The sequence below is a fragment of the Heloderma suspectum genome, chromosome 4 (assembly GCF_057233095.1).
Source record: "Heloderma suspectum isolate Gila_16-S chromosome 4, 16-S_ref, whole genome shotgun sequence".
Taxonomy (NCBI): Eukaryota; Metazoa; Chordata; class Lepidosauria; order Squamata; family Helodermatidae; genus Heloderma; species Heloderma suspectum.
The window spans coordinates 293,348,604-293,363,820 of NC_139461.1; the positions used below are offsets into that span (position 1 = coordinate 293,348,604).

The following is a 15,217-nucleotide window of genomic DNA, read 5'->3' on the forward strand; positions in this document are numbered from 1 at the left end:
AGAACAGAGGTGGAGAATTTGTGGCCCTCCAGACGTTTTAGCCTACAACTCCCATCATTCCTCACCCTTGGTTATGCTGGCTAAGCCTGATGAGCGTTAAAGGCCAAGGCATTTGGAGGTCCACATCTGGAGGTCCCTGATGTAGAGAGTAAGCCAGCGACATAGATCTCTCAAGTTATATACTTGTACTAAAAAGTGTTTGGAAAGCTTAACTTCAGAAATATACATTTCCCTTATGAAAACCTGTTTTTATAACGCAATCCCCAAATCTGGTCTTTGTTTCAATGGGTCCCACATAGCATGTTGTTTTTAGAATTTCAACACACACACAAATACTGGTACCTGCAGAGCAAAAGCTAGAATTCTACCATACAGATAGGCACAACTGGAAGATGTAGGGAGCATCCAGATGAAGCTTTTATTGTGCAATCATTCTGCCTCATTCACAGAATTTTACAGGGGGTCCAGACATCATCATCTTCCATTTGTAAACCTCCTGTATTTTTCCACCAGTTCCATCTTTTTTCTTACAACAGAAAATGTGTTAACAATTGAAAGTCGAATAGCGGCACAGTGTCTTTTGAGTGGTAGTGTAGGAGCTGTATGGAAACACCCCTATCCCAATACTAGGTACACATTGTGGTATACCAACAAATGATAGAGGGTGCTTCTGGACGGATGGCTCTGGAGGGAGCAATCCTATGGCCGCTAGTCAGCAGCTAGACAGCCATAGGATACGTCAGTTCCCTGGGAACCGACCTTCCTCGCCTCCCGTGCTGCCTCTCAGGCAGCTCGGAACAGCCCAGCACTCCACGCTTGGAAGAAGAGTGCAGAGCGGCGAAAACGGGGTGTTCCGGGGTGGGGAAGGTGGAAATGCCGGCGTCTGGCAGCCACTTCCCCTGCTCCACCTTCCTGCAGCCAGACAGCCAAAATCGGCTATCTAGCCGCAAATGCAGGGCAGCTGAAGCGCAGAGGAGATGATCCCCTCCATGCTTCTGCCCTTCATTGGATAGGCGGTCACCCCCCATAGGTTTGCACCCTAACGCTACTAATGAAGACATTGTGTACCTATTCCAGCTTTTCTTATTTAATGAATTTTTTGTGGAAAGAAAAAAGACAGATGACGTGGTGAGAAAACACAGGACAACAAAGACATCTGGATCTATTACCTCTTCTGAGTAAAGGCATGTTTACTCAGTAGTCCCATTGAATGTGAGGTGCTTACTCCCAAAGAAGTGTGTATAAGACTGTAGCTTTACAATTGCAATGCTACACAGGTTTACTGAGATACAAGCTTCAGAGTTCAATGGAGCTTATTTGCAGGTAGGTTTTATTTGACTGCAGGCCTACAATCCAATTCCCAATGAGTCCAAGGGAACTTAAGTCTCAAGTTAACTCCTTAACAATGCAATCCTATCCATGCCTACTCAGAAGTAAGCTCCATTGAATTCAGTGTGTCTTACTCCCAGGTTACTGGGTATGGGATTGTAGCCTAAAACTTGTTAAGTTCCGTTGTTTCTAACATCTGCGTTTATTCCCTTTTAAAATTACTGTTGTATTTATTTATTTTATCAGTTATGTAAACTGCCCCAGAAATATACTTTATTTATTTACAACATTTGTAAACCGCTCCATATCTAAACAAATTCCAGAGCGGTGAACAGCAAGAGATAAAATGAACAAAAGATAAAAAGAACGAAACATGATACTAAAATTATTGTTTTAAAAGCAGAGTGCCAATAAAACCGAGCCTGGTTAACCAAGGAAGGCTTCCTGGAAAAGAGCTGTTTTCAGGAGGCGCCAAAAACAACCCAGTGTTGGTGCCCGCCTGACCTCCAGAGGCAGGGAGTTCCATACTTGAAAGGTGGTATGTAAACGTTAAAATTAACTATCTTTTTTAAAAAAAATTGTAAACGAGCATAATAACATTGCAGCCTTGCAGTCCAACCCTACGCAGGTTTACTTACAAATGAGTCCCAGCCAGACCCTATACACATTTACTCCAAAGTGAACCCCACTGAGTTCAATACAGCTTACTCTCAAGTAAGCGAGCCTAGAACTGCAGCATTCCTGCTGAGTAAACGTGTTCGGGATCGGGATCTTTGTTTCACACCAGAGCTCAGCCCCAGCCACACAGTCCCTGCCCTTGTCCTCACAGGCGCTGTGGTTGCTAAGGTACCTTAGCAACGGGAACCTCATACGTCATCACTGCTTGCCCCCCCGCCTGTCCGTTCTGCGCCGGAAGGGCTCGTCTCCCGAGACCGGAAGTTTCTTTGTTGTTAGCAAACCCGGAAGCTCGAGGACAAGATGGGTTGCGACGGGGGAACCATCCCGAAAAGGCACGAGCTGGTGAAGGGGCCTCGCAAGATCGAGAAGGTGAGTTATGGGGGAAGTTATGGCCAGCCAGGCCTCTGACCGGATGTGGAAGCCTCTGGGCCGGAAGGCTCTCAGGTCTGGGGGATGGTGTCAAGGTCCCTTGGGGCCTGGGAGATGGAGATGGGGGAGCAGTGTTCATCTGGGGCGCGGAAGACTCAGTCGCAAAAGCTGCCATGAGACGCGGGTCAACCTCGAGCGAGCAATCAATGTGCCAGTGTCCTGGTTAGAGTGCTGGACTGGGGCCAGGGAGATCTGGGTTCTAGTCCCACTCAGCCATGAAGCTGACTGGGTGACTTTGGGCCAATAACTGATTCAGCCTAGCCTACCTCACAGGGTTGTTGTGAGGAAAACATGGAGAGGAGGAGGAGGGCCATGTAAGCTGCCTTGGGTTCCTTGCAAGAGGAAAAAAGGTGGGGTATCAATATAATAATAAATAATAATACAAAAAAAAAATAAACCAGCTTTTGGGCAATCAGTGTCATCATAGGAGAAGAAAGGGGGAACAAAACACCACTCATTCAGTGACACTTGCTTCTGAAATGTTGCTAAGACTTTGCTTTACCCCTTCTTGTGTGTGTCTCTCTCTACCCCCCCTTTTTTTTTTTACCCGATACAGTTACCTTATCTATGACTAACTTAACCATCCTGCTAACAGTAATGGGGCTTTTGGTGAATTTATAGTTACAGTTCTCCTCACTTCAGGACTGCAGAAATAGCGACTTAAGTATATACCAGTGCCTGGTACTCGTGATCTGTCTGCAGCTATTTCGGGGAGGATCATACTTTGACTATATCATGTTAAGTTCATAGGCAAGATAAGGAAGGTAAAGGAGGAGGTAGCACTGGGATGGGGCTGAGTAAGCGGCATGTTTTGTCAACTTCTGAGAAGCAGGGGACACTGTAGTGTGGTGTTCCTCTCTCCCTGTGGGATTGATTGCTTCCTTGATTCTCAGGTACGTCTCATGAGCTTGTGACTGCACTGCACAGTGCTAGTGCAAAGGTGTTGATGGCAATAGATTTCTTTTTAGATAGGCAAGATTCAGGAATTGATCTTTTTGAAGTATCATCCCCGACTAAACAAAGAATTCCATGGTATTTTATGCCATTCCCAATTGCTGATTTTCCTAGGTCCTTCTTCCATTATGGAATTGTATTAAAGCAGACAACCCTCTTGGTAATAATCCCACTTTGGCCATGCCTGCTTTGCCTTTGGCCCCACCCCCAGATGAAATGTGGCCCTGCATCCTGTCTCAGATTGGAATTTGGCCCTCGTGCTGAAAAAGATTCCCCACTGCTGGTTTAAAGCATATTGTACTTGGAGTAATTTGAGGGAAGGAGGTTTCCGGTAGAAGCAGAAAGTGTAATGGGAGATGGATGCAAATGTTTTGGCTATAAGAGAATTGCTTTTTCTGAAATGTATATAATGTTATATATTCCTCAGGTTGACAAAAATGCAGAATTAGTGGCCCAGTGGTACTACTGCACTCTCAGTCAAGAAAAATTAAGCAGGCCTATAGTAGCTTGTGAGCTTGGCAGGTAAGATTACAATTTTAAGTTCTTTTTCAGTGAAAGAATACTAATTTCTGAATAAATTCTAGTCATTACATTAACCCATTTTACAGTACTCTTTTTCTTATAGGCTATATAACAAAGATGCAGTCATTGAATTTTTGCTGGATAAATCTTCTGATAAAGTCCTTGTGGAGGCTGCATCCCATATCAAGAGTATTAAGGTAAAATTGCATGTTTGTGACCTGTCTGAACATTTTAGATATCAGAATTGTACCCATTGGGCACAATTCAGAGCAAGTAAATCTTGTTTAGCTCCTTGAAATAAGTCCCATTGATTTTAATGAAACTTTGAGGCATGTAGTTCTTGGAACATGTGCCTGTATTTTTAGATGGGGTGTACTTTAGATAAAATTTATTCTACATAACAAAAGTCCATCTGCTTCTTTTTGCTTCTTTGACACCTTTCTTTCACATATGTTACTGGTCTACTTGCTTCCTCTTTCATATCCTTGCTGTTCCTCCTCCTGTCATCATGTTCTTTATGCCTGAGATGATGGCTGTGGTGTTCTTGCCTATTAGTGAGAATACCTTTTCAGTCAGGCCTTTCACACAGCAGGCAACACCTTCCCACACAAACACAGTAATGCTGCCACCAGGACCTTTTCCTCAGGTCTAACCCTTTTATTCTGAGAGATGTGAGGGCGCACTGGCTTTTATTCTAACCTGTGTTATTCCCTTTATTACTTTACCCTTTTGTAGCCATGAGCCATAGGTGTAGGATGTGATAAAACAAAAAAAATATTAATTACTGTATTAAGATGTTAAAAAGTAAATAAGTAACTTTAAAAGCTTGTATCTATCTCCTCTCCAAACAGGCAGACTTGATTTCCACTTTAGTCCTAGTCTTAACTTATCTCTTCACAGTCTACCTCTTCACAGGCCCCCTCTCTCTCTCTCTCTCTCTTCCCAAGCTCTATCCCAATCTAAACTTTTCCTATCTGAACTACACAAGCACAGCAGCCTGTCTATATAGCACACATAATTTCATACACACCCCACTCATTCAGCTAACCATCTCACATATGCAAATACACCATTCCTCCTGTCACTCATCCCACTCTCACTCTAGATATACTTACCATAAACACATAGGGTTATAACATTAATACACATATATAACCACAGGTTCATAATATACATACATGTAACATCACAACCTCCCTGGCTACACATTTCAAACCAATTCCCTCTCCTTTCTTACATTTGTCTTCAAACCCCTTTTACCCTAATCAAGGGTACTCAAACTTTGGTGGTCTTGATAGCCATCCAGTGTTTTTGGTCACTGTGATGCTCTCCCTCCCCGTCGTCACTTACGAGCTGTTGTCCCTGATCTTGTGCTGCACTTCTGAAACTCAGCATGAAGTCTGGTGCAATTCCCTTGGAGCTGGGAAGGGGTGGGTGAGATTATCCCACAGTCACACTGTGCTTTAGAGTTGCTCCAAGCAACTGTGAAGTACAGTTCCAAGTCAACAGGAAGGCTGGGTCTCATCACACTCACCAGAGGGGTTGGGAGACACACTGTGACAATGGTAGTTCCCTGGTTCTTACAGCTGTTCCTGCACAACTCACAGCCTCACCCAGCCTTCCCCAACTTGGTAGCCTCCAGATGTTTTGGACTACAACTCCCAACATTCCTGAACATTGGCCCTTCTGTCTGGGGCTGATGGGAGCTGGTCGAAAATATCTGGAGGGCGCCAGGTTGGAGAAGGCTGGCCTTCCCCTTTCTGCATTACCCCTTGACTCATGCTTATTTTCTCATGTCCTGTTTTCTCTCTTTCTCTTTTTTTCCTTGTCTTAACTTGAAAGTCATATGGACAGACATAGTGCTACTTTTGTTGTCTCTATGATCTTATCATGGCAGTACTAAATTATTAAATAGTAATAACAGAATTGTGGCGATATAAGCTCAGCATGCTGTGCCCATGCAAATCTGTAGTTTAGCAAGTGTTTGCTGGGTCTTGTCTCTGCCAGGTGAATTGCTGTTTTATAAATTAGTTTGGTCTGTTTACAATTGAGTACATCTATGAATAGAAAACTCCCATTGCAGTTTTTTAAAAGAAGCTTTCAGTCCGGAGTAGGATTTCAATCCTAAATATTTCACATTGATATAGAATGGTAGAGGAAAGAATTATATTGTTTAGGGAGATCGCTTCAACTGGTTTCAGTTTAAACTGATTTACATACAGTATTTTTATCTGTTTCTTTTCAGAATGTCATAGAATTGAATCTGACAGACAATCCAGCTTGGACCGGTGACAAAGGAAATACAAAAGGGGATAAATATGATGACATCCAGAGTGCACGTTTTATTTGCCCTATAGTTGGGTTGGAAATGAATGGAAGGCATCGGTTAGTATTTCCTATTTAATCGCAAGTTAAAATAGTGTGAGTAGTTTTGTATTCCTTAACTAATTCTTATTAATATAGTTCATCAGCTACATCAGTTACTCTGATATGGGCCCATTTGTCATCTGTATTTATAAATTAGGGGCTGGAGCTATGTTCAAGGGTAAAGTGAAGACATAGGAGCTGTTGTATCTCAGTTACCATATTTTACAGTAAAATCATTATGAAGTAGTAGGCTTTGATTCTTGTTGCTGACCTCCCATGACTTTATTATATTGAATTTATACTCATCCCTTTCTAAAGCATCCAGTGTGGGTAACAAAAGATTCAAAAGCAGAGAGGGAGCTGGAACATCTGACATCTTTTCTCCCTCGGTGCATCTTGTGTTTGCCACCAGGAGCTAAGAGATTCAGGAGCCAAAGCTATAAGAAGCAGTAGCAGCTTTATAATAAACCTCATCCTTTGATTAACATTTGGCTGCTCCTGCAGCTATTTCTGGGTAATGGTAATTTCCTGAGACCTACTGTGGCCCAGATATTCAGAAGCAGAATGGCAGATGGAGTATGGAGAACTGGGTGGAAATTTTAATTATTATTTACAATATTTGTGTACTGCTCCATATCTAAAACAGATTTCGGAGCAGTGAACATAAAAGGTAAACTAGTAAAAGCATAAAAAGATTAAAACACCATATTAAAATTATGCTTTTTAAAAACAGAATGCCAGTAAAAAATGTGGCTGGTCAGTTCAGGAATGCCTCCTGGAACAGTGCTGTTTTCAGGAGGCACCAGAAGCAACCCAGTGTTGGTGCCTGCCTGACCTCCAGGAGCAGGGAGTTCCAAAGAAAGGGGGCCATCACACTGAAGGCTCTTCTCCTGGTGGACCCCAGTCGAGCCATAGCTCCATGTAGAACCACCAAGAGCAAGTCCTCTGATGACCTCAGTGCCCGAACAGGTTGGCAAGGGAGAAGGTGCTCTCTCAGGTATCCTGGTCCCAACTTGTTTAGGGCTTTATACGCTAGTGTTGTTCAGTCGTTAAGTTGTGTCTAACTCTTCATGACCCATGGACCATAGCACGCCAGGCCTTCCTGTCCTCCGCTCTCTCCCGGAGTGTGCTCAAGTCCATATTCATTGCATCGGTGATGCTATCTAGCCATCTCATCCTCTGCCATCCCCTTCTCCTTTTGCCTTCAATCTTTCCCAGCATCAGGGTCTTTTCCAGTGACTTTTCTCTTAACATTAGGTGGCCAAAATATTTGAGCTTCAGCTTCAGTATCTGTCCTTCCAAGGAGCACTCAGGGTTGATTTCCTCTAGGATTGACTGATTTGACCTCCTTGCAGTCCAGGGGATTTGTAAGAGTCTTCTCCAGCTCCACAGTTCGAAAGCATCAGTTCTTCGGCGCTCAGCCTTCCTTATAGCCCAACTCTCACAGCCATACATTACTACTGGGAAAACCATAGCTTTGATTATACGAACCTTTGTCGGCAAGGTGATGTCTCTGCTTCTTACTATGCTGTCTAGGTTGGCCATAGCTTTCCTCCCAAGGAGCAAGCGTCTTTTAATTTCATGGCTACAGTCACCGTCTGCGGTGATCTTGGAGCCCAAGAAAAAATCTGTCACTGCTTCCATTTCTTCCCCTTCTATATGCCATGAAGTGATGAGGCCAGATGCCATGATCTTAGTTTTTTTAATGTTGAGCTTCAAACCAGCTTTTGCACTCTCCACTTTCACCCTCAACAAGCGCTTGCGTAACTCAGTGAAGCCATAAGCTATGCCATGCAGGGCCACCCAAGATGGACAGGTCATGGTGGAGAGTTCTGACAAAATGTGGTCCACTGGAGAAGGAAATGGCAACCCACTCCAGTATTCTTGCCAAGAAAACCCCATAGAATGTTTATACACTAGTACTAGAGCCTTAAACCTGGCCTGGTAGCGAATAGGCAGATTAAATGTGTATAATCTCTTGCACCTCTTGAATAACTCTTGCCTAAGGAAGGCTGAGCGCCGAAGTATTGATGCTTTCGAACTGTGGTGCTGGAGAAGACTCTTACGAGTCCCCTGGACTGCAAGGAGGTCAAATCAGTCCATACTAAAGGAAATCAACCTTGAGTGCTCATTGGAAGGACAGATACTGAAGCTGAAGCTGAAATATTTTGGCCACCTAATGCGAAGAGAAAACTCTCTGGAAAAGACCCTGATGCTGGGAACGATTGAAGGCGAAAGGAGAAGGGGACGGCAGAGGATGAGATGGCTAGATAGCATCACCGATGCAATGAATATGAACTTGAGCACACTCCGGGAGAAAGCGCAGGACAGGAAGGCCTGGCGTGCTATGGTCCATGGGGTCACGAAGAGTCGGACATGACTCAACAACAACAACAACAATTTTAAATATATTGTAAGGTGCTTCAAGAACATTGGTTAGTAGGCTGGGTATAAATACTCCAAATAATGTATTTATTTAAAGCTTTTTCACCCTGCACTTTAGTCAAAAGAGCTCCCACAGCAGCTTAAGATCAAAATGAGACTGTCACTGCCTGTAAGTTTATAATCTAAAAAACATAGCCCAAAAGGAATTGGGAGGAAGGAGGAAGAATTAAATATAATAAATAAATAGTAAAATAAAACATCCAGTTATAATTAACTACACTAGAACATACCAAATGGTATCAAGTGCCCAACTCTATCCTGGTTGGAACCTGATCCACCAGATAAAAACTTCTGTAAGATCTTTAGGCTTTGGTGAGTTTCCAGAAGGAAGCATGTTATATAGTTGCAGAATAGTCATTGAGAGTGCTTGACTATGTGTTCTGGCTGTCTGACTGTGGGACATAGATGGCGATTTCAAGGGGATGTTCTTGGTTGATCTTTCTGTTCATGATGGGAGGAGGCAATTTGTTTGGTAGGCTGGGCCTAAATCTTGCAAATGTGCAAATCCTACACTGGAAACTCATGATACTCAACATTTTAATAGTATCGAAACATGATTGTATGGGAATAGACGGCCTGAAATATACTGTGCAATATACTTTGTAAGCTTGGTGAAGCTGATAATATATTAGTGTCCTAACCTAACCATGAGCACATGACTTAGGGCGCCATGTATACAACTCACAAGAGCGCACATAACCTAGCGAGGGGCAGGGGAGGATGCAGGATCATATTAATCCTTTGTCTACCTAACAGCACTGCAGCAATGCAAAGGTCTGGAGAATGGAGAAAGAGTTGCTATTATTCTTTTTGCCCTCCCTCATATTTCTGTCTTCAGGTGTTTTAATGCTTGCTTAGGTTCTCTGTGCAGTTCAGGTTGTGAAAGAAAACTGGCCCATTACAACTGTAGGATTTCATATTCTGTGCAATTTCACAGTCTGTACAAGTTTCCTTAGCTCTGAAATTGTGAACTATACTGCATTACTAAATAGATAGTCTAAACATTGGCTTTTAAGCAAACGAAGGAGAGAGAGACAGGTTTGTTTTGTTTAACATCCATTCTGTTGTATGCAAATACAGTGATGGGAATCTTACTCCTGTGTGGTAGAGGAAGGTTACCATTGAGTTCAATGGGACTTACTCCCTGCTAATCATGGTTAAGATTGTAGCCTCAAAGGTGGGGTGGGGGAACAATGACACTCTGAACTTCAGGGTACTGAACAGGATACAGTTACTTAACATGTGGGTTGATCGGTAGAGAAGGAGCATGTTTTGCTATTAAACATGTTATATGCAACCCAAACCTATGCACATTCACAAAGAAGAATGTCCCATTGTGTTCTTTGGGCTTATTCCAAAGAAAATGTGCATAACATTGCAGCTGTTATAACCAAAATCCTAACCCATTGAATACTTTGATAGAATTCAAAACCTATTTATGAGTGTTTGTGTACCTCATCAAGGGACAATTTATATAGCTCAAGTTGGGAAACGTCTGAATTATTATTGTTATTAAAATTTCTTGGACACCTTTCTCTTAAAAAGACTCAAGGTGCCATACAGCAGAGATTAAAACATACAAATAGTTAAAACAATTTAAAACAGCTAAAAAGAATTTAAAATGCCAAGACCTGGTAAAACAACTCAATTAAGCCTCATTTTTAAGTATTACCATCAATGATGAATAGGAGCAACCTGTGAAACTTGAAGGTTTGTGCGAGTAAATATGTACCGTGAATGTTTGCTTATTGAAATAGGGTATCAATAATGCAATAATGAATATTGCAATTTTGCACAGGTCTTCTCTTAATATGTTTCCTTGTTAACCACATGGGGGCATTTTGGGACACACTGATTAAACTGGTGCATGCTGGGGACCAGTGTCAGTAACAAATGAATGTCTTTTTAAAAGAACGTCATTTAGAAATTCCTGCCTTGATTTGATTAAATGTAGATACAATGTGCAGCTTGTCCTATCCATGTTGGAAGTCCCACCGGGTGCAATGAGACTTATTCTCAACTAACTGTACACAGGATTGCAGCCTGAGTCCCACTGAAACAAATGGTACGATAGGTAGAATTAGCTTAAATCCCATTGCTTACAAGGTGACTTAAAGTGCATTCCTCTGTGTCCACTCAGAAGTAAGCCCCATTGAGTTCAATGGGATGTACTCCCAGGAATGCGGCTGTAGTCACAGCTGTCTTTAGCTAGATTAGGGCCTGCATGCATTTAACCTGTTAACATAAATTTCTCTTTCGTTGGATCTGCAAGGTTTTGCTTCTTGCGCAACTGCGGATGTGTGTTCTCCGAACGTGCTCTTAAAGAAATTAAAACTGAAGCTTGTCATAAGGTAAGTTTTGTTCTTTTTTTTCCCCACCCCCACATCCTTCTAGTGTATGTTTCTGCTGCATTCCATAGTTAACAAAAGGTAAAGGTGTCCCCAACCAGTTGTGTCCGACTCTAGGGTTTGGTGCTCATCCCCGTTTCTAAGCCGAAGAGCCAGCGCTGTCCTAAGACACTTCCCTGGTCATGTGGCCGGCATGACTGAACACCGAGGTGCACGGAACGCTGTTACCTTTCCCGCCGAGGCAGTACCTATTTATCTACTTGCAATTTCTTGCTTTCGAACTGCTAGGTTGGCAGAAGCTGGGACTGAAGACGGGAGCTCACTCGGTCACGCAGCACTCGGGTCTCGAACTGCTGACCTGCCGACCTTCCAGTCTGCAGTTCAGCACCTTAACCACTAAGCCACCACGGTCCCATAGTTATATGTGTTTAAATCCTGTTTTAAAGGGTTTGAGTTTGGGGGCTAGATTGAAGCTGTGAATTAAGAAAAATTCATCTAATTTTCCTTGATTTCATCTTTCATGCATATGTCAAAAACAGATGACACCAGGTTTTTAGCTATAGGGTCTTTGGTCTTAGTAGCCCAATGGAAGTCATTCAGGTGTGCAGTCTTTCACTTTGTTCCAGACTGACATTTCATTTTCTCAGTTTCCAGAGGGGTATCCTGTTGCAGCAAAAAACAGTCTTTAAGGTGCCACAAGTCTCTTGGTTGTTTTCGTTTTTTCATTGTCTCCAGAGCTATGTACTTGTATTTCCCCTTGCTCTTAGAAATTCACTTCATAGTCCAGTTGTTTAAGGGATACTGTTTATGAATATGATCCCTTTCTCTTCCTTCCAAAGGTCCTAGATTTTTTCAATATCTGTAAATCTTTTGGGGGTTTTACTTATCTGGCTCCTGTAGCACCTACACTGCTGTTGCAACTTGGATCATACAACCCTCTAAACCACTGCACCTCCTTGCCCAGATCCCACACACATGGACACACACCCTACATTCTCCCCGCCGCCCCCCCACACACACACTCTGCACCTTTTCTCCTGCCTGAGGTAACTGCATCTTCATCAGTCAGAAACTTGTGACCCTTTTCCTCCCTGTCAATGATCCCAGTGGAGACATGGCCTACAACACACTGTGGTCAACCTTGAGCCTTGACTGTTCTTAGTTGTATTGCTGTATTGTCTTATTAGACATGTACACACTGTTACCCCTTGTTTTTCTGGGGAAACTCACCATCACTGCCCACAGCTTGTGGAATTTAGTTTTGTGAATATACATACAGCAGTAGTAATGCTGGTGGTCATGTGAATTAAGTTAGTCCCTGTGAACAACAATGGATTAAAAGGGTGAAAGCAGTAGAATGTGTAGAGCAGGGGTGAGGAACCTCCAGACCCCAAAGGTTCCCCATCTGGCTGGCAGAGGCTTGGGCTTCCTCTGCGGACTCTGACCCTTGGAGGCCACCAGGGCCTTGGAGAAGGGAATCCCTCTGTTATTTCTGATCATTGATCGGAGATAACAGGGGAATTCCCCTCACTTATGCCACTTGTGCTCCCAATTGTGGGGAGGAGTGGTGTGCTGAAGGCGTTGCCCACTCACATCCTCCCCATTTTGAACAATGCAGTCCTGGCAAAAGCATCCCCGGCTGAGTTGGCAGCTGGATTATTCCTGCTGCTGCCATGATCGGGTCAGCTTTGTCCATGCTGTGTCTTCCCTGTTTGGGGGTGGGGGTGCAGTGCAGGTGAAGCAGTTCCAATGGAGGAGTGCTGAAGCAGCCATTTCAGTCTGGGTGGCTTTGGTGGGTCCCTGACTGAAGTGCTGACTGGAGTTCTGGCTGGCACTTTGGCTGGGGACCAGATGATGTCAGGTGAGGCCCTGCCCCCTGCAAAGGGCTGAATGCAAGCATCATTCATCCCCTTATCATGAAACTATTCCCCACTCCTGGTGTACAGATACAAAATTCTGGAGTAGTGTCCTTGCAGTGGTTGTGGTTGCAATAATACACACACATCCTAGTTTCAGGACAAAATATTCATACATGTAACTATTAGGCCACTGAGTAAATAATTCCTCCTCTACTTGAGATCTTGTTTTGTGAGGGTGGGTGAGAGGGTTTCTTCTGAGACATTGGGAATTACTGCAACTGTGGATTTCAGAGCAGGCCCATTGCTCACTCTTCCTGCAGCCACCACGGGCTAAGCAAGATGGGAGACAACATTTAAGTCAGAGAAGCACATGTATGGTGTTTCAAAGTGCTGCTGCTGCCACCATACAAAAAGTCATTTTGCAAAGCTGTGGCTACCATGCATGTTTTATAGCTGACAAACACATTGGAAATCACTGCAGTAGAAGGAGCTAAATGTGTCTCACGAAAAGGTGCCCTCAGAGCAGATAGGTTGACAAGACTCAGGCAAGTTAGCCATGCCCCATACTACATGTGTGGACAATATTCTCCAAGGACTGCTAGTCAATCGTCTGCCCTGCAGGAAATTCCTTCTTATTCAAAACATACTCTGATGATGATCAAGTCATACAAAGCTGCTTTATACTAAGTTAAGTAACGAGCTTAAGTAGATTGATCAGAGGATGGGTAAGGCTGAAGTGCGAAGTGTCTGTTTTATGGCAGGCTTCGGTTCAATTTAATGAGATTTTGTTCCTTGCGATTTTGTGAAGTAAATTGAAACATTCTGTGGTTATGCATATCAGAATGAAGTCAACAGTGAACAATGCAGTTTCTGTTTTTTGTTTTCATAATCACAGTGAATACAGGGTTTTGATCTGATGATGCTTCCTTGGCTTGCAATATTGAAATGGCAACAGAGGCTAATCTATTAACCTTTAGACTTTGGTTATTGTATTGATTCTCCTTAAAGCTGATAGTTTTGGTTGTCCTGGTTCTCTTCTTTATTCTTGTCAGCCAAATAGCAGGAATACGAACTGAAACACATTTGCAGTGGCACTTTCTGTTATGGCCACTTGACTGTTAGGTAACTGGGAAAAGGAAACATGAGCTGCAAAGGCTGTTGGAAAGTCAATAGCTGTACTATATTACTTTATAATCTTCCACATATAATACAGCTGGAGCTGTAGTGAAGCTTGCCCATAGCAATAACTCTGTTTGCAGTGAACATCTTACACACTATAGAAGTCTGGCTTTCTATTGCAAATTCTGATCAGAGTTTGTTTTAAATGAAAAATAAATTTGGAAGAGTGAGGTTTAAAACAAATATATGTCTAGACCCCATGGTTTGAGTAAGAAGAAAGGAAACAGTGCCTGAAAGAGTTGCCAGTGTAAGTATGTGTGCAGCGTAACCCGCATAACTCACACTACTCGGGTTCACACGACACGATGAGCGTGGGCACGTGTGTGCCGCAGCTTACATATTCAAAATGGTGGCTGGCACACACTTATTAAGACACGGTGGGCTGATTTGATCATACGAATCAGGTCATCATGTCCAAAATGTGGGACTCTCTCGCATGGTTTCCGTTGCTATTTGGCACCACACAAAGTCCAATTTTTCTCTTAAGCTTTCAATTTTAATTTCTTAGCCCTCCATCTTTAACTGGATGATGTATTTTACCGTTGGCATAGAATCATAGGGTTGCAAGGGGCCTACAAGATTGAGTCCAACCCCCTGCTCAATGCAGGAAGCTTGATTTCCAGGTGGTCTCCCATCCAAGTACTAACCAGGGCTGACCCTCCTTAGATTCCGAGATCAGGCGCATCCAGCCCTTTGCTTGTTCTGTTTTTATTGGCTGCATTTTAAATTGTTTTAATTTGTTTCGTGTATTTTATTAGTAGGAACTGATAAGGAGAGTTATAAATTCTGATAATAAGTATGTCTGCCCTTTTTCTATTTACTATTTATTACTATTTATTTCTATACCACCTTTCTGAAGCCAACCAAGGCAGTTTACAAAAAGTTCAGAAAATAAAAAGCCATAATCAAATCAACACTTAATAAAACATTACCAGTTTTGGCTGGTGTGACAGTTACAGCCATTCCTGGAGAGGGTTAGCCTGGCCACAGTGATCCACACATTGGTAACATCAAGATAGGACTATTGTAGTATGTTTTATGTGGGGCTGCCCTTGAGACTGGTTTGGAAGCTGTAGCTAGTGCAGAATGTGGCAGCTAGATTGCTCG

General features: G+C 43.0%; 1 protein-coding gene across 1 annotated transcript in view; it reads left to right on the forward strand.

Moving 5' to 3' along the window:
* Positions 1-2,298: 2,298 nt before the first annotated feature.
* Positions 2,299-15,217, forward strand: part of RTF2 (replication termination factor 2) — a 67,228-nt gene continuing 54,309 nt past the window's right edge. The window contains exons 1-5 of the mRNA XM_084854216.1: positions 2,299-2,376; positions 3,818-3,912; positions 4,016-4,109; positions 6,158-6,297; positions 10,997-11,075. Of these exons, the coding sequence (XP_084710342.1) occupies positions 2,308-2,376; positions 3,818-3,912; positions 4,016-4,109; positions 6,158-6,297; positions 10,997-11,075 (477 nt within the window). The 5' untranslated portion in view covers positions 2,299-2,307. The remainder of the gene's footprint in view (positions 2,377-3,817; positions 3,913-4,015; positions 4,110-6,157; positions 6,298-10,996; positions 11,076-15,217) is intronic.